We start from the raw sequence: 17,809 nt of genomic DNA, 5'->3' as shown, positions 1-17,809 counted from the left end.
TGAGCGCGGCGACAGCGACGGCGGCACCGCGAGCAGCTTCAGCCAGTCCAACCTAGCGCCCCGGCATGGACCCAACCGCGCAGCTCCCACCAGCTCGAACCTCCCAGCTCACAGCCGCTGTGCTGCTACACAGCGCCTCCTGCCGCCCGCACCGCATGGCGGCATGCGCCCCTCAGCACGCCACCGCCTCCCGCAACAACCTCCAGCCCCCAGCAGCGACGTGCGTGCCTCTACCACCAACATACCAGAACACCACGAACGCTGCAGCATCTGGCGATACCGCACGCACGCACGCTAGCTGTGCACATGAGGCATGCAGGTCCATGCCTTTGCATTTGTGCCAAGTAGCTACCCCCCACACGGCGCCGCGTCGCCCGCCAGCAGGCCACCGTGCCACTACTGTGCCCTACCTCGCAAGCAGCAAACGCAGCAGCAGCACGGCCCTCAGTCCTCACACAGTGCCCCAACCTCAAGCATTCCCTCTCCTCGCATGCACCCTGTCCGCCTACGTGCGTGATGCCGTCTGCAATGGCCAACATACATGCCACGACCAAGGCTGGGACGGAGAACCCAACCAAACCGCCAGCGACCTTAAGCAGCCATGGAGTCTGCTCTCAGCAAACGCTTGGCCAAATTACTCAGAACGCCGATGGCCCAAGAGCCCCCACAGTCTCCGCCGCCAGTACTTGCCCTACCCCATCCACTGACAATTTTCTGCCCCCATCCTGCAGCCCTGCTCAGCGCTCGACCCCTCCGGCTGCTGCAGGCGCCGCCCCCAGCTCCACGCGGCCAGCCAGCCAGCTCACACTGCGGCCGTCCAGCAGTCCGCGCCGGTGCAGCCAGTGCAGTGCGGCGAGGTTGCCGCGCTCATGTACACACTGGACCTCAGACTCCCGCAGTGGCGTCTGTATCAGTAAGAAGCATACACGCGGCGCACGTCAAAGGGATTGTTGAGGCTATAGAGATGCATGTGACGCCGCCGTGTAAACTGACGGTAGCTGAGTTCACGGAATGAAAGTGTCTGCACAGTGTAAGACGATAAAAGCTACCGGATATCCCGAGGGCAGTTTCATAGGCTTACACCCAGCTCCGTGGTTTCTCCCCTTCAAGGTATGCTTGCACGATATCTTCGCGACCACTCACACTCACCAGCAGCGCACCACCATCAGAGCTGCCTCCCTGCCCCTCCGCCTCCAGCTCCGCCGCCGCCCAGTCCAGTGCCTCCTCGCTGCCGCCCTTCGCCACCGCCGCCAGGTCCACAGCCGCGCCGCGCACCCGCAGCGCCTGCGGCAATGAGAGACTCAGTCACATTGCCTCATTATCGTGGCATGAAAGTCAGCCACGATTATTGGAAGCCCTTGAACCAGCACTCCATGACAACACACCAGACAACACACGGGTTGCATCAGCACCAGCGCACCTGCAGAACGCAAGTGCTGGCTCCGCCGATGGCTGCATAATTGAATGCTGCTGACCAGTCGCTACCATTGGCGTCTTCTGCGCCACCGTCCACCGCCATCTGAATCAGCGCAATCAGCGGCTCATCCGGCCAGCCCCAGCGCGCTGCCGCCTTCACGTCTGCTGCTGTGAAAGCGTAGCCACGCTCCTTCAGCAACCTTAGCAGTTGCGAGTCCGCAAGCTGAGGCCCGCGCTCAGATACATAGGACCGCACAAACGCCGTGTCAATGGCTGCTGCGGGTGCGCCGGCCTCGTCTAAGAGATATTTGAGCGCGTCGATGTGCCCGAACCTAGCTGCATACCTCAGCGCCTGCACTCCCAGGGGCATGCCCGCTGCGTGCAGGCGCCGCAGCCGCTGCGCGTAGTCTGGTCGCAACGCTGCAGCATTGCAGAAAGCTGTGAGGTCGAACCTCTGCTGCAGCTCGCGCGCCACCCCGTCTGGGCCCCAAGCCGACATGAAAAAGTCCAGCTTACGGCCCCAGCAGGCCGTGCCGCTGCCCGCAGTAGCCAGCAGAAGTTGCCGCCGAATTTTGTTACTGGATGCTGCTGCCTCTGCTGCTGCTGCATCTTCACTCCGCGCCTCGTTCGCGTTCGCGGCCACCGACCACAGCCGGTCGTGGTGCCGCTGCAGGACCTCCACAGGGCAGCCGGCGGTGATAGCTTCAAGCACTATCCACCTCCGGTATAGGGGCTGCTTTGCGGCATTTCCGCCAGATGCCAACTCAGATTCCAAGCGGTCCGGCTGTAGCACCTGCTGCAGTAGCTGCTCCAACAATGCCACCTGACCCCCCCGCGCCGCCGCTACGGCGTCTCCCAGACTGGAGCTGTAGCCGTGCGCCTGCTGCAGCCAGGCGAGGATCTCCCGCTGCCCGCCCGCGCAGGCGCCGGCTGCGGAATTCCTGATGACCCGTGCACGGACAGCACCGCTTGCTGGTGAATCCAGTAGCAGCTGCAGCGCCGGCAGCTGGCCCGCCCGTGCTGCCGCAGCGCAGCTTGCAGTGTACGATGACTCTGCTTTTGATAGCCTTGTGCGGTCGAGCAGCAGCCGCAGCACGGGCATGTGGCCAACCGCCGCCGCTGCCACCTCACAACTCGCGGGAGCGCCCGCGCCCAGCAGCCGCTCGCAAGCCGCCACGCTGCCGCCGGCCGCTGCTGAAGTGAGAGCCCCTGAGGTCAGAGTGCAGCCGCAGTGCGCCAGCGCCGCGTCCAGGCTGGGCAGGTGGCCCGACGAGGCCGCTAGGCACAGCAGCCGGTGACGTTGGGCCAGGCTGAGGCTGCGTCAGGGGCCGGGCCCGCCCCAGTGCGCCACAAAGTCCCGGCCTGGCCAGGGCTGCTCCGCGTGATGTGACTTTTCAGGGTTCCATACTCGGTCCCCTTGTTTGCAGCCCAGAACGAAAGTGCGAAAGCTGTCGCGGAGGCATGCCGTGGTCTCCCGGTTGAGCAGTTTGACGCTGCTAATTACTTCATTAGGATGCAAGTACCTAGTGATCTCTTGGATGAGCTCAGGCGTGAGGCGCGCCCAAAGGTCTTCGCCAAGAACCTCGATAGCATGGTCATCGACTTGCGCCATTCGTGTTATGTATGCAAAAGCGCATGTCAAGCCAGGCGCAAGTAAAGTTTGGGAGCGGATGTCAGCTAGGCCACCCCCATGCCAGGGGTCCCGACATCCCAATAGCAGTCTATGAGCACCCGTGTGCCACTGCGGCGTGCATGGGGCGGCCCCGTTGAGCGCGGCGACAGCGACGGCGGCACCGCGAGCAGCTTCAGCCAGTCCAACCTAGCGCCCCGGCATGGACCCAACCGCGCAGCTCCCACCAGCTCGAACCTCCCAGCTCACAGCCGCTGTGCTGCTACACAGCGCCTCCTGCCGCCCGCACCGCATGGCGGCATGCGCCCCTCAGCACGCCACCGCCTCCCGCAACAACCTCCAGCCCCCAGCAGCGACGTGCGTGCCTCTACCACCAACATACCAGAACACCACGAACGCTGCAGCATCTGGCGATACCGCACGCACGCACGCTAGCTGTGCACATGAGGCATGCAGGTCCATGCCTTTGCATTTGTGCCAAGTAGCTACCCCCCACACGGCGCCGCGTCGCCCGCCAGCAGGCCACCGTGCCACTACTGTGCCCTACCTCGCAAGCAGCAAACGCAGCAGCAGCACGGCCCTCAGTCCTCACACAGTGCCCCAACCTCAAGCATTCCCTCTCCTCGCATGCACCCTGTCCGCCTACGTGCGTGATGCCGTCTGCAATGGCCAACATACATGCCACGACCAAGGCTGGGACGGAGAACCCAACCAAACCGCCAGCGACCTTAAGCAGCCATGGAGTCTGCTCTCAGCAAACGCTTGGCCAAATTACTCAGAACGCCGATGGCCCAAGAGCCCCCACAGTCTCCGCCGCCAGTACTTGCCCTACCCCATCCACTGACAATTTTCTGCCCCCATCCTGCAGCCCTGCTCAGCGCTCGGCGCCTCCGGCTGCTGCAGGCGCCGCCCCCAGCTCCACGCGGCCAGCCAGCCGGCTCACACTGCGGCCGTCCAGCAGTCCGCGCCGGTGCAGCCAGTGCAGTGCGGCGAGGTTGCCGCGCTCATGTACACACTGGACCTCAGACTCCCGCAGTGGCGTCTGTATCAGTAAGAAGCATACACGCGGCGCACGTCAAAGGGATTGTTGAGGCTATAGAGATGCATGTGACGCCGCCGTGTAAACTGACGGTAGCTGAGTTCACGGAATGAAAGTGTCTGCACAGTGTAAGACGATAAAAGCTACCGGATATCCCGAGGGCAGTTTCATAGGCTTACACCCAGCTCCGTGGTTTCTCCCCTTCAAGGTATGCTTGCACGATATCTTCGCGACCACTCACACTCACCAGCAGCGCACCACCATCAGAGCTGCCTCCCTGCCCCTCCGCCTCCAGCTCCGCCGCCGCCCAGTCCAGTGCCTCCTCGCTGCCGCCCTTCGCCACCGCCGCCAGGTCCACAGCCGCGCCGCGCACCCGCAGCGCCTGCGGCAATGAGAGACTCAGTCACATTGCCTCATTATCGTGGCATGAAAGTCAGCCACGATTATTGGAAGCCCTTGAACCAGCACTCCATGACAACACACCAGACAACACACGGGTTGCATCAGCACCAGCGCACCTGCAGAACGCAAGTGCTGGCTCCGCCGATGGCTGCATAATTGAATGCTGCTGACCAGTCGCTACCATTGGCGTCTTCTGCGCCACCGTCCACCGCCATCTGAATCAGCGCAATCAGCGGCTCATCCGGCCAGCCCCAGCGCGCTGCCGCCTTCACGTCTGCTGCTGTGAAAGCGTAGCCACGCTCCTTCAGCAACCTTAGCAGTTGCGAGTCCGCAAGCTGAGGCCCGCGCTCAGATACATAGGACCGCACAAACGCCGTGTCAATGGCTGCTGCGGGTGCGCCGGCCTCGTCTAAGAGATATTTGAGCGCGTCGATGTGCCCGAACCTAGCTGCATACCTCAGCGCCTGCACTCCCAGGGGCATGCCCGCTGCGTGCAGGCGCCGCAGCCGCTGCGCGTAGTCTGGTCGCAACGCTGCAGCATTGCAGAAAGCTGTGAGGTCGAACCTCTGCTGCAGCTCGCGCGCCACCCCGTCTGGGCCCCAAGCCGACATGAAAAAGTCCAGCTTACGGCCCCAGCAGGCCGTGCCGCTGCCCGCAGTAGCCAGCAGAAGTTGCCGCCGAATTTTGTTACTGGATGCTGCTGCCTCTGCTGCTGCTGCATCTTCACTCCGCGCCTCGTTCGCGTTCGCGGCCACCGACCACAGCCGGTCGTGGTGCCGCTGCAGGACCTCCACAGGGCAGCCGGCGGTGATAGCTTCAAGCACTATCCACCTCCGGTATAGGGGCTGCTTTGCGGCATTTCCGCCAGATGCCAACTCAGATTCCAAGCGGTCCGGCTGTAGAACCAGCGGCGACAGAAGCTGCTCTAACAACGCCACCTGACCCCCCCGCGCCGCCGCTACGGCGTCTACCAGGCTGGGAATGTAGCCGTGCGCCTGCTGCAGCCAGACGAGGATGTCCTGCTGCCCGCCCTCGCAGGCGCCGGTACCGGCATTCCTGATGACCCGTGCGCAGACAGCGCCGCTTGCTGGCGAATCCAGCAGCAGCTGCAGCGCCGGCAACTGGCCCGCCCGTGCTGCCGCAGCGCAGCTTGCAGTGTACGATGACTCTGCTTTTGATAGCCTTGTGCGGTCGAGCAGCAGCCGCAGCACGGACATGTGGCCACCCGCCGCTGCTGCCACACATGCCTGTCCATAGGCCTCGCAACTCGCCGGAGCGCCCGCGCCCAGCAGCCGCTCGCACGCCGCCACGCTGCCGCCGGCCGCTGCTGAAGCGAGAGCCCCTGAGGTCAGAGTGCAGCCGCAGTGCGCCAGCGCCGCGTCCAGGCTGGGCAGGTGGCCCGACGAGGCCGCTAGGCACAGCAGCCGGTGGCGTTGGGCCAGGCTGAGGCTGCGCCAGGGGCTGGGCCCGCCCCAGTGCGCCACAAAGTCCCGGCCGGGCCAGGGCTGCTCCGCGTGATGTAGCTTTTCAGGGTTCCATACTCGGTCCCCTTGTTTGCGGCCCAGAACGAAAGTGCGAAAGCTGTCGCGGAGGCATTCCGCGATCTCCCGGTTGAGCAGTTTGACGCTGCTAAGAACTTCATTAGGATGCAAGTAGCTACTGATCTCTTGGATGAGCTCAGGCGTGAGGCGCGCCCAGAGGTCCTCGCCAAGAACCTCGAGAGCATGGTCGTCGAGTTGCGCCATACTCGCTACTTGATGATTTGCAGGACAGTGTTATGCATGCAAAAGCGCATGCCAAGCCAGGCGCAAGTAGCATTGTTTGGCAGCGGATGTCAGCTAGGCCACCCCCATGCCAGGGGTCCCGACATCCCACTAGCAGTTTAGGAGCACCCGTGTGCTACTGCGGCGTGCATGGGGCGGCCCCGTTGAGCGCGGCGACAGTGACGGCGGCACCGCGGGCGGCTTGCCGTGTGTCCTGACATACACAATCCGACGCTTACCCACGTGTCGTGCACACATTCCAGTGCGGACGCGCCCGCCTTTCGCCCGCCCGTGACTACTACCGGTAACCACACGCGTGAGGCGCCGCCCTCTTAGATCCAGCATACTCCGATCGCACGTCAAAACCCAACAGGCACCATCAGCCAGTCCAACCTAGCGCCCCGGCATGGACCCAACCGCGCAGCTCCCACCAGCTCGAACCTCCCAGCTCAAAGCCGCTGTGCTGCTACACAGTGCCTCCTGCCGCCCGCACCGCAAGGCGGCATGCGCCCCTCAGCACGCCACCGCCTCCCGCAACAACCTCCAGCCGCCGGCAGCGACGTGCGTGCCTCCCTGTCAGCGCCGCCTCGGCGGCTTGGTGCCACTCCGCCGCACACGCCGCTGCAACGTCATCACCGTCGCCGCGCAAGGTAGCACGAACACAATCCTAATGACGTAATGTCCAGCATAGCCGCAAGGCGCCTAGACGCGGTGCTGCAAGCCAGCCAGCCGGCCCCAGCAGTCAGCGCTCAGCCAGTGAGCCGGCTTTAGCCATAATTGATGCCACTGACACCATGCCATGTTGCAAGCCCCACAACTTATTGGACCTGGTTGTAATCATCTCCTGCATCCCAAGCAATGCAATTGCTGTCCAACATTCTGTGGATTGCAGGCCGAGCTACCCTCCCGAAAGCCAGCCATGCCCCACCCATGTGCATCTCCTAGGTTCCAATGCGTTCGAGGTTCGCCGGCACACTTGTACAGGTTGGTCAAAGCGTGTTTATTGATGCGGGTTGGCGTGCCCGATGCTCGGTCACACACGTATGGCCGGGCGCAAGGAGCGTGAGGAATGCGCGTCAGCAAACTTCCAGCCAGCCAGCAACTTGTCGGTACAGTCACTCCGGCGTTCGACCAGCCGTTGTTCAGTTGTCTGCCATCTGCTGGGGTCTGGGCATTAGTCTGAACCCTACGGGACTTCACCAACATGCCTTAATACTGTCCCATCACACACACATCACATGATCTTCCCAAAGCCGGTGCTGATCACCACATCGTGAACGGCCCCCGACAGCTCCCACTCAAACCGCACCGTCAGTGGTCCGTTTAGATGCCCGTTCCGCTCCGACCTGTGCTCCAGCGTGAACTGCACCTCCCGCACGCGGATGCCCTGGAGTCCAAAGAATCCGCCGTCTTCAGTGATGCCGAAGCTCTTCACAAACGCCTCCAATTAATGACGAGTGTTGCGGCCTCCCCGTCCACCGCGAACTCCACCTCCTCTGTGCCGTTGTTCCTGCAGAACCGCAGCTCCACGAGCTTCTCCCTGGGGTGCGCGGGGTCGGGTGCAACCGTAACCTGCACAGTGCCCCTCAAGCAGGCACGATGGTAGTGGCGGACGACGACGCGTCCCACCACCAGGTCGGCCACTGTTCCGCTGCCGTTAGGCAGAGGGGTTGCCAGCATGGTTCCAGCTGCGCTGCGGCGAGGGACGGCGGGAGCCTGAGGTTGCAGCAGTGCAACGGCCGGTCGGTGGCAGTGCAGCGGCAATGAAGATGCCAGTGCCGGCGCGCCAAGTAAGGTGGACGCTGCTTGATTGCGGCTGGCGGCTGGCGGCTGCTGCTGCCTCAGGTAATGGCTGCTAGCGGGCAGCGTAGTTTGTTCAATCGGCAGACACAGCAGCAGGCTGACGTTGCATGTAGAGACAATGGATGGAAGCAGCCAACCAGAACGGATTGCAGGGTCGTCCATCGGACAGTCCAAGACGGCCGACCATCCGGAACCGGTCGACCTAGTTCACCGCAATTATGTCACGCAATTATGTACGTTCCCATAATGCACGCTGTCATCGTCGCGCGCCTTCGTTTGCCTTGTTATTACGTGTCTGCTGCATGGGGGCACCTCGTGCCTCGTGCAACCGCCATCCAGCCTGTGTCAGCAGCGACACGCCTGTCTACCTTCACTTGGCTCAGCCACGACCACCGACAACCAACATCACCAACGCGCACCCCGAACGCCTCATGGTGCACAGACGGTACTAAGTCCATGCCCTCTTGCTGCTCAGCATCTGGCGATGCCGCATGCACGCACGCTAGCTGTGCACATGAGCCATCCATGCCGGCGCGTGCCGGTGCGTGCGTTCGTGCCAAGTAGCTACCCCCCACACGGCGCCGTGTCGCCCGCCAGCAGGCCACCGCGCCACTACTGTGCCCTACCTCGCAAGCAGCAAACGCAGCTGCAGCACGGCCCTCAGTCCTCACACAGTGCCCCAACCTCCAGCATTCCCTCTCCCCGCATGCACCCTGTCCGCCTGCGTGCGTTATGCCGTCTGCAATGGCCAACACGCCAAGCCCAAGGCCGGGACGGAGCGCACAACCAAACCGCCAGCGACCTTGAGCAGCCATGGAGTCTGCTCTCAGCAAACGCTTGGCCAAATTACTCAGAACGCCGATGGCCCAAGAGCCCCCACAGTCTCCGCCGCCAGTACTTGCCCTACCCTATCCACTGACACTTTATTTTTGGCCCCCACCAGCAGCCCTGCTCCGTGCTCGACCCCTCCGGCTGCTGCAGGCGCCGCCCCCAGCTCCACGCGGCCAGCCAGCCGGCTCACACTGCGGCCGTCCAGCAGTCCGCGCCGGTGCAGCCAGCGCAGGGCGGCGAGGTTGCCGCGTTCGTGTACACACTGGACCTCAGACTCCCGCAGTGGCGTCTGTATCAGTAAGAAGCATACACGCGGCGCACGTCAAAGGGAGGCGACTGTTCACGATTTAGATGCATGTAACGCCGTCGTGCATATTGACGGTAGCTGAGTTCACGGAATGAAAGTGTCTGCACAGTGTAAGCCGATAAAAGCTACCGGATGTCCCGAAGGCAGTTTCACAGGCTTACACCCAGCTCCGTGGTTTCTCCCCTTCAAAGTATGCTGGCACGACATCTTCGCGACCACTCACACTCACCAGCAGCGCACCACCATCAGAGCTGCCTCCCTGCCCCTCCGCCTCAAGCTCCGCCGCCGCCCAGTCCAGTGCCTCCTCGCTGCCGCCCTTCGCCACCGCCGCCAGGTCCACAACCGCGCCGCGCGCCCGCAGCGCCTGCGGCAATGAGAGACTCAGTCACATTGCCTCATTATCGTGGCATGAAGGTCAGCCACGATTATTGGAAGCCCTTGAACCAGCACTCCATGACAACACACCAGACAGCACACGGGTTACAACAGCACCAGCGCACCTGCATAACGCAAGTGCTGGCTCCGCCGACGGCTGCATAATTGAATGCTGCTGACCAGTCGCTGCCATTGGCGTCTTCTGAGCCACCGTCCACCGCCATCTGAATCAGCGCAATCAGTGGTTCATCCGGCCAGCCCCAGCGCACTGCCGCCTTCACGTCTGCTGCTGTGAAAGCGTAGCCACGCTCCTTCAGCAACCTTAGCAGTTGCGAGTCCGCAAGCTGAGGCCCGCGCTCAGATACATAGGACCACACAAACGCCGTGTCAATGGCTGCTGCGGGTGCGCCGGCCTCGTCTAAGAGATACGTAAGCGCGTCGACGTGCCCGAACCTAGCTGCATACCTCAGCGCCTGCACTCCCAGGGGCATGCCCGCTGCGTGCAGGCGCCGCAGCCGCTGCGCGTAGTCTGGTCGCAACGCCGCAGCATTGCAGAAAGCTGTGAGGTCGAACCTCTGCTGCAGCTCACGCGCCACCCCGTCTGGGCCCCAAGCCGACATGAAAAAGTCCAGCTTACGGCCCCAGCAGGCCGTGCCGCTGCCCGCAGTAGCCAGCAGAAGTTGCCGCCGAATTTTGCTACTGGATGCTGCTGCCTCTGCTGCTGCTGCATTTTCACTCCGCGCCTCGTTCGCGTTCGCGTTTGCCGCCACCGACCACAGCCGGTCGTGGTGCCGCTGCAGGACCTCCACAGGGCAGCCGGCGGTGATAGCTTCAAGCACTATCCACCTCCGGTATAGGGGCTGCTTTGCGGCATTTCCGCCAGATGCCAACTCCGATTCCAAGCGGTCCGGCTGTAGAACCAGCCGCGGCAGTAGCTGCTCCAACAACGCCACCTGACCCCCCCGCGCCGCCGCTACGGCGTCTACCAGACTGGGGCTGTAGCCGTGCGCCTTCAGCAGCCAAGCGAGGATGTCTCGCTGCCCGCCCGCGCAGGCGCCAGCAGCGACTTCCCGAAGGACCCGTGCACGGACAGCACCGCTTGCTGGCGAATCCAGCAGCAGCTGCAGCGCCGGCAACTGGCCCGCCCGTGCTGCCGCCGTGCAGCTTGTGGTGTACAATGACTCTATTGTTGATAGCCTTGTGCGGTCGAGCAGCAGCCGCAGCACGGGCATGTGGCCAACCGCCGCCGCTGCCACCTCACAACTCGCGGGAGCGCCCGCGCCCAGCAGCCGCTCGCAAGCCGCCACGCTGCCGCCGGCCGCTGCTGAAGTGAGAGCCCCTGAGGTCAGAGTGCAGCCGCAGTGCGCCAGCGCCGCGTCCAGGCTGGGCAGGTGGCCCGACGAGGCCGCTAGGCACAGCAGCCTGTGACGTTGGGCCAGGCTGAGGCTGCGCCAGGGGCCGGGCCCGCCCCAGTGCGCCACAAAGTCCCGGCCTGGCCAGGGCTGCTCCGCGTGATGTGACTTTTCAGGGTTCCATACTCGGTCCCCTTGTTTGCAGCCCAGAACGAAAGTGCGAAAGCTGTCGCGGAGGCATGCCGTGGTCTCCCTGTTGAGCAGTTTGACGCTGCTAATTACTTCATTAGGATGCAAGTACCTAGTGATCTCTTGGATGAGCTCAGGCGTGAGGCGCGCCAAAAGGTCCTCGCCAAGAACCTCGATAGCATGGTCATCGAGTTGCGCCATTCTCGCTACTTGATTGATGATTTGCAGGACAGTGTTGTGCATGCAAAAGCGCATGCCAAGCCAGGCGCAAGTAGTATTGTTTGGCAGCGGATGTCAGCTAGGCCACCCCCATGCTAGGGGTCCCAACATCCCACTAGCAGTCTATGAGCACCCGTGTGCCACTGCGGCGTGCATGGGGCGGCCCCGTTGAGCGCGGCGACAGCGACGGCGGCACCGCGAGCAGCTTCAGCCAGTCCAACCTAGCGCCCCGGCATGGACCCAACCGCGCAGCTCCCACCAGCTCGAACCTCCCAGCTCACGCTGCTACACAGTGCCTCCTGCCGCCCGCACCGCAAGGCGGCATGCGCCCCTCAGCACGCCACCGCCTGCCGCAACAACCTCCAGCCGCCGGCAGCGACGTGCGTGCCTCTACCACCAACATACCAGAACACCACGAACGCTGCAGCATCTGGCGATACCGCACGCACGCACGTTAGCTAGCTGTGCACATGAGCCGTCCATGCCGGTCCATGCTGGTGCGTGCATTTGTGCCAAGTAGCTACCCCCCACACGGCGCCGTGTCGCCCGCCAGCAGGCCACCGTGCCACTACTGTGCCCTACCTCGCAAGCAGCAAACGCAGCAGCAGCACGGCCCTCAGTCCTCACACAGTGCCCCAACCTCAAGCATTCCCTCTCCTCGCATGCACCCTGTCCGCCTACGTGCGTGATGCCGTCTGCATTTGCCAACATACCGTACATGCCACGACCAAGGCTGGGGCGGAGAACCCAAACAAACCGCCAGCGACCTTAAGCAGCCATGGAGTCTGCTCTCAGCAAACGCTTGGCCAAATTACTCAGAACGCTGATGGCCCAAGAGCCCCCACAGTCTCCGCCGCCAGTACTTGCCCTACCCTATCCACTGACACTTTTCTGCCCCCATGCAGCCGCCCTGCTCAGTGCTCAACCCCTCCGGCTGCTGCAGGCGCCACCCCCAGCTCCACGCGGCCAGCCAGCCGGCTCACACTGCGGCCGTCCAGCAGTCCGCGCCGGTGCAGCCAACGCAGTGCGGCGAGGTTGCCGCGCTCGTGTACACACTGGACCTCAGACTCCCGCAGTGGCGTCTGCATCAGTAGGAAACATACAGGCGGCGCACGTCAAAGGGATTGTTTAGGCTATAGAGATGCATGTGACGCCGCCGTGTAAACTGACGGTAGCTGAGTTCACGGAATGAAAGTGTCTGCACAGTGTAAGACGATAAAAGCTACCGGATGTCCCGAAGGCAGTTTCATAGGCTTACACCCAGCTCCGTGGTTTCTCCCCTTCAAAGTATGCTTGCACGATATCTTCGCGACCACTCACACTCACCAGCAGCGCACCACCACCGAAGCCGCGTCCCTTCCCCTCCGCCTCCAGCTCCGCCGCCGCCCAGTCCAGTGCCTCCTCGCTGCCGCCCTTCGCCACCGCCGCCAGGTCCACAGCCGCGCCGCGCGCCCGCAGCGCCTGCGGCAGTGAGAGACTCAGTCACATTGCCTCATTACCGTAGCATGAAGGTCAGCCATCATTAATGGAAGCCCTTGAAACAGCACTCCTTGACAACACACCAGACAGCAGACGGGTTACAACATCACCAGCGCACCTGTAGAACACAAGTGCTGGCTCCGCCGATGGCTGCATACTTGAATGCTGCTGACCAGTGGCTCCCATTGTCATCTCCTGAGTCACCGTCCACTGCCATCTGAATCAGCGCAATCAGTGGCTCATCCGGCCAGCCCCAGCGCGCTGCCGCCTTCACGTCTGCTGCTGTGAAAGCGTAGCCACGCTCCTTCAGCAACCTTAGCAGTTGCGAGTCCGCAAGCTGAGGCCCGCGCTCAGATACATAGGACCGCACAAACGCCGTGTCAATGGCTGCTGCGGGTGCGCCGGCCTCGTCTAAGAGGTACGTGAGCGCGTCGATGTGCCCGAACCTAGCTGTATACCTCAGCGCCTGCACTCCCAGGGGCATGCCCGCTGCGTGCAGGCGCCGCAGCCGCTGCGCGTAGTCTGGTCGCAACGCTGCAGCATTGCAGAAAGCTGTAAGGTCGAACCTCTGCTGCAGCTCGCGCGCCACCACGTCTGGGCCCCAAGCCGACATGAAAAAGTCCAGCTTACTGCCCCAGCAGGCCGTGCCGCTGCCCGCAGTAGCCAGCAGAAGTTGCCGCCGAATTTTGCTACTGGATGCTGCTGCCTCTGCTGCTGCAGCATCTTCACTCCGCGCCTCGTTCGCGTTCTCGTTCGCCGCCACCGACCACAGCCGGTGGTAATGCCGCTGCAGGACCTCCACAGGGCAGCCGGCGGTGATAGCTTCAAGCACTATCCACCTCCGGTATAGGGGCTGCTTTGCGGCATTTCCGCCAGATGCCGATTCAGATTCCAAGCGGTCCGGCTGTAGAACCAGCCGCGGCAGTAGCTGCTCCAACAACGCCACCTGACCCCCCCGCGCCGCCGCTACGGCGTCTACCAGACTGGGGCTGTAGCCGTGCGCCTGCTGCAGCCAAGCGAGGATGTCTCGCTGCCCGCCCGCGCAGGCGCCAGCAGCGACTTCCCGAAGGACCCGTGCACGGACAGCACCGCTTGCTGGCGAATCCAGCAGCAGCTGCAGCGCCGGCAACTGGCCCGCCCGTGCTGCCGCAGCGCAGCTTGCAGTGTACGATGACTCTATTGTTGATAGCCTTGTGCGGTCGAGCAGCAGCCGCAGCACGGGCATGTGGCCAACCGCCGCCGCTGCCACCTCACTACTCGCCGGAGCGCCCGCGCCCAGCAGCCGCTCGCAAGCCGCCACGCTGCCGCCGGCCGCTGCTGAAGTGAGAGCCCCTGAGGTCAGAGTGCAGCCGCAGTGAGCCAGCGCCGCGTCCAGGCTGGGCAGGTGGCCCGACGAGGCCGCTAGGCACAGCAGCCGGTGACGTTGGGCCAGGCTGAGGCTGCGCCAGGGGCCGGGCCCACCCCAGTGCGCCACAAAGTCCCGGCCCGGCCAGGGCTGCTCCGCGTGATGTGGCTTTTCAGGGTTCCATACTCGGTCCCCTTGTTTGCAGCCCAGAACGTAAGTGCGAAAGCTGTCGCGGAGGCATTCCGCGATCTCCCGGTTGAGCAGTTTGACGCTGCTAATAACTTCGTTAGGATGCAAGTAGTTACTGATCTCTTGGATGAGCTCAGGCGTGAGGCGCGCCCAAAGGTCCTCGCCAAGAACCTCGAGAGCATGGTCATCGACTTGCGCCATTCTCGCTACTTGATTGATGATTTGCAGGACAGTGTTGTGCATTCAAAAGGGCATGCCAAGCCAGGCGCAAGTATTGTTTGGCAGCGGATGTCAGCTAAGCCACCCCCATGCCAAGGGTCCCGACATCCCACTAGCAGTCTATGAGCAGCCGTGTGCCACTGCGGCGTGCATGGGGCGGCCCCGTTGAGCGCGGCGACAGCGACGGCGGACCCAACCGCGCAGCTCCCACCAGCTCGAACCTCCCAGCTCACAGCCGCTGTGCTGCTACACAGTGCCTCCTGCCGCCCGCACCGCAAGGCGGCATGCGCCCCTCAGCAGCACGCCACCGCCTCCCGCAACAACATTCAGCCGCCGGCAGCGACGTGCGTGCCTCTACCACCAGCATCCCAGAACACCACGAACGCTGCAGCATCTGGCGATACCGCACGCACGCACGTTAGCTAGCTGTGCACATGAGCCGTCCATGCCGGTCCATGCTGGTGCGTGCATTCGTGCCAAGTAGCTACCCCCCACACGGCGCCGTGTCGCCCGCCAGCAGGCCACCGTGCCACTACTGTGCCCTACCTCGCAAGCAGCAAACGCAGCAGCAGCACGGGCTTCGGTCCTTACACAGTGCCCCAACCCCAAGCATTCCCTCCCCCCGCATGCACCCTGTCCGCCTACGCCGTCTGTATTTGCCAACATACCGTACATGCCACGACCAAGGCTGGGACGGAGAACCCCACCAAACCGCCAGCGACCTTAAGCAGCCATGGATTCTGCTATCACTCAGAACGCCGATGGCCCAAGAGCACCCACGGTCCCCGCGCCTGTACTTGCCCTACCCTATCCACTGACACTTTTCTGCCCCCATGCAGCCGCCCTGCTCAGTGCTCGACCCCTCCGGCTGCTGCAGGCGCCACCCCCAGCTCCACGCGGCCAGCCAGCCAGCTCACACTGCGGCCGTCCAGCAGTCCGCGCCGGTGCAGCCAGCGCAGGGCGGCGAGGTTGCCGCGCTTGTGTATCCAGTGAATCTCTGAGGGCCCCAATGGCGCCTGCAGATGTTGGGGAATAGATAGCAGGACATACGTGCATTGCTAAAGGAATGGACCGAATTCTGTGTAGTTCCGCGGTGGCAACCATCGCCTTCCGTACATACCGGTGCGGTTGCCGCCCTTCCTCATGCGACTCACACTCACCAGCACCCCACCCAAGCCGCCATCATGCTGCTCCTGCTCCGCCTCCAGCTCCGCCGCCGCCCAGTCCAGTGCCTCCTCGCTGCCGCCCTTCGCCACCGCCGCCAGGTCCACAGCCGCGCCGCGCGCCCGCAGCGCCTGCGGGAAAGCAAAAGATGAAGTCCAGCCCCAATGCTCACGATTGACAGAGGTCAGCCGCGATTGGTAGCAAGCACGGAGTTCACCTCCTGGAGGCCTAGTAGGCAACTTGATGGAGACACATCCTGTACCAATGCACCAACGCACCTGCAGCACGCAAATGCCGGCGCCGGCATAGGCGGCGCACACGAATGCTGCCGACCAACGGCTGCGGTCGTCTCCGTCTGTGTCGCCATCCACCACCATCTGAATTAGCGCAAGCAAAGACTCCTCAAGCCAGCGGTGTGATGCTGCCATCTTCACGTCTGCTGCTGTAAACGTGTAGCCACGCTCCTTCAGCAGCCTCAACAGTTGCTGCGTAACTGCATGCTTAGGCCTGCACGCCAACACATAGCCCCGCACAAACGCCGTGTCAATGGCTGCTACGGGTGCGCCGGCCTCGTCTAAGAGATACGTGAGCGCGTCGACGTGCCCGAATCTAGCTGCATACTCCATCGCCTCCACTCCCAGGGGCATGCCCGCTGCATGCAGGCGCCGCAGCCGCTGCGTGTAGTCTGGCTGCAAAGACGCTTCAAAAGCAAGGGTTGCGGGTTTCTGTAGTTCCCGTGCCACCACGGCTGGGCCCCAAGCCGACAGGAGGAAGTCCAGCTTACGGCCCCAGCAATCCGTGCCGCTGCCCGCGACGGCGTTTAGCAGTACCCGCCGAATGTTGCTAGCTGCTGCTGCGGCTGCTGCATCTTCACCGAGCTCCCCATTAGCATCCGCTCTCGCCGGCAACGACCACAGCCGCGCATAGTGCCGCTGCAGGACCTCCACAGGGCAGCCGGCGGTGATAGCTTCAAGCAGTGCCGTCCTGCTCACCCGGTTTTGCTCTGAGTCATTCCCTGCACTTGCCGCGGCCGCTGGCGGTCTGTCTGGCTGTAGCACCGGCGGCATTAGCTGCTCCAACACCGCCACGTGACCCCCCCGCGCCGCTGCTACTGCATCTCCCAGACTGGGGCTGTAGCCGTGCGCCTGCTGCAGCCAGACGAGGATCTCCCGCTGCCCGCCCGCGAAGGCGCCGGCTGCGGCATTCCTGATGACCCGTGTCTTTGCACCGCCAGCGGCAAAATCCAGCAGCAGCTGCAGCGCCGGCAACTGGCCCGCCCATGCTGCCGCCGTGCAGCTTGTGGCGTACAATGACGCTCTTGTTAATAAACCTGTCCGGTCGAGCAGCAGCCGCAGCACGGGCATGTGGCCAACCGCCGCAGCCGCGCTGGCCGCGTGGCTCCCCTCATCGCCCGCGCCCAGCAGCCGCTCGCAAGCCGCCACGCTGCCGCCGGCCGCTGCTGAAGCGAGAGCCCCTGAGGTGAGAGTGCAGCCGCACTGCGCCAGCGCCGCGTCCAGGCTGGGCAGGTGGCCCGACGAGGCCGCCAGGCAAAGCAGCCGGTGACGTTGGGCCAGGCTGAGGCCGCGCCAGGGGCCGGGCCTGCCCCAGTGCGCCACAAAGTCCCGGCCCGGCCAGGGCTGCTCCGCGCGGTATGGCTCCCATTTGTACTCTTGTTTGCAGCCCAGAACGAAAGAGCGAAAGCTGTCGTGGAGGCAATCCGCAGTCTCCCGGTTGAGCAGTTTGACACTGGTAATAACTTCATTAGGATGCAAGTAGCTACTGATCTTATGGATAAGCTCGGGCGTGAGGCGCGCCCAGAGGTCCTCCCTGCTAGAAGTTGGCCGCGGATGGCTGCATGTTTGCGCCATACTGGCTATTTGATGATTTGCAGGACAGTAAAGCGCATGCAAAACAATACTTACTATTGTTTGGCAGCGGATATCAGCTTATAAGCCAACCCCATGCCGAGGGTCCCGACATACCATTCGGTGATTAGGAGCACACGTGTACCACTCCGGCAAGTCCCTAGGGACTGCGTGAGGCCAAGCCCCTAGACAATTGAAATAGCATCATTTGACATATTAAGG

General features: G+C 63.4%; 5 protein-coding genes across 5 annotated transcripts; all 5 read right to left on the bottom strand.

The window, feature by feature from the left end:
- Positions 1–216: 216 nt before the first annotated feature.
- On the bottom strand, positions 217–3,038 carry CHLRE_10g453766v5 (uncharacterized protein). Its single transcript, XM_043067012.1, has 4 exons — positions 2,921–3,038; positions 1,421–2,732; positions 1,150–1,284; positions 217–905 (listed from the first exon to the last, which is right to left on the bottom strand). The coding sequence occupies exons 1-4, from the start codon at positions 2,923–2,925 to the stop codon at positions 738–740; spliced, it is 1,620 nt and encodes a 539-aa protein (XP_042920409.1). The 5' UTR covers positions 2,926–3,038; the 3' UTR covers positions 217–737.
- Positions 3,039–3,216: 178 nt separating this feature from the next.
- CHLRE_10g453750v5 (uncharacterized protein) lies at positions 3,217–6,278 on the bottom strand. Its single transcript, XM_043067011.1, has 2 exons — positions 4,604–6,278; positions 3,217–4,467 (listed from the first exon to the last, which is right to left on the bottom strand). Exons 1-2 carry the CDS (start codon positions 6,230–6,232, stop codon positions 4,261–4,263), a joined length of 1,836 nt encoding a protein of 611 aa, XP_042920408.1. The 5' UTR covers positions 6,233–6,278; the 3' UTR covers positions 3,217–4,260.
- A 638-nt stretch (positions 6,279–6,916) lies between these two features.
- On the bottom strand, positions 6,917–11,198 carry CHLRE_10g453728v5 (uncharacterized protein). Its single transcript, XM_043067010.1, has 4 exons — positions 9,692–11,198; positions 9,421–9,555; positions 8,191–9,173; positions 6,917–7,790 (listed from the first exon to the last, which is right to left on the bottom strand). Exons 1-3 carry the CDS (start codon positions 10,796–10,798, stop codon positions 8,904–8,906), a joined length of 1,512 nt encoding a protein of 503 aa, XP_042920407.1. The 5' UTR covers positions 10,799–11,198; the 3' UTR covers positions 6,917–7,790; positions 8,191–8,903.
- A 121-nt stretch (positions 11,199–11,319) lies between these two features.
- On the bottom strand, positions 11,320–14,568 carry CHLRE_10g453707v5 (uncharacterized protein). Its single transcript, XM_043067009.1, has 3 exons — positions 12,924–14,568; positions 12,653–12,787; positions 11,320–12,408 (listed from the first exon to the last, which is right to left on the bottom strand). Exons 1-3 carry the CDS (start codon positions 14,538–14,540, stop codon positions 12,241–12,243), a joined length of 1,920 nt encoding a protein of 639 aa, XP_042920406.1. The 5' UTR covers positions 14,541–14,568; the 3' UTR covers positions 11,320–12,240.
- Positions 14,569–14,626: 58 nt separating this feature from the next.
- Positions 14,627–17,778, bottom strand: CHLRE_10g453700v5 (uncharacterized protein). The gene is made up of 3 exons (XM_043067008.1): positions 16,001–17,778; positions 15,719–15,853; positions 14,627–15,574 (listed from the first exon to the last, which is right to left on the bottom strand). The coding sequence occupies exons 1-3, from the start codon at positions 17,588–17,590 to the stop codon at positions 15,407–15,409; spliced, it is 1,893 nt and encodes a 630-aa protein (XP_042920405.1). The 5' UTR covers positions 17,591–17,778; the 3' UTR covers positions 14,627–15,406.
- Between the last annotated feature and the right edge of the window lie 31 nt (positions 17,779–17,809).

Source organism: Chlamydomonas reinhardtii, chromosome 10, assembly GCF_000002595.2.
Source record: "Chlamydomonas reinhardtii strain CC-503 cw92 mt+ chromosome 10, whole genome shotgun sequence".
Taxonomy (NCBI): Eukaryota; Viridiplantae; Chlorophyta; class Chlorophyceae; order Chlamydomonadales; family Chlamydomonadaceae; genus Chlamydomonas; species Chlamydomonas reinhardtii.
Note: the sequence above shows the minus strand (reverse complement) of the source record. Positions and strands in the feature narration are given on the sequence as shown.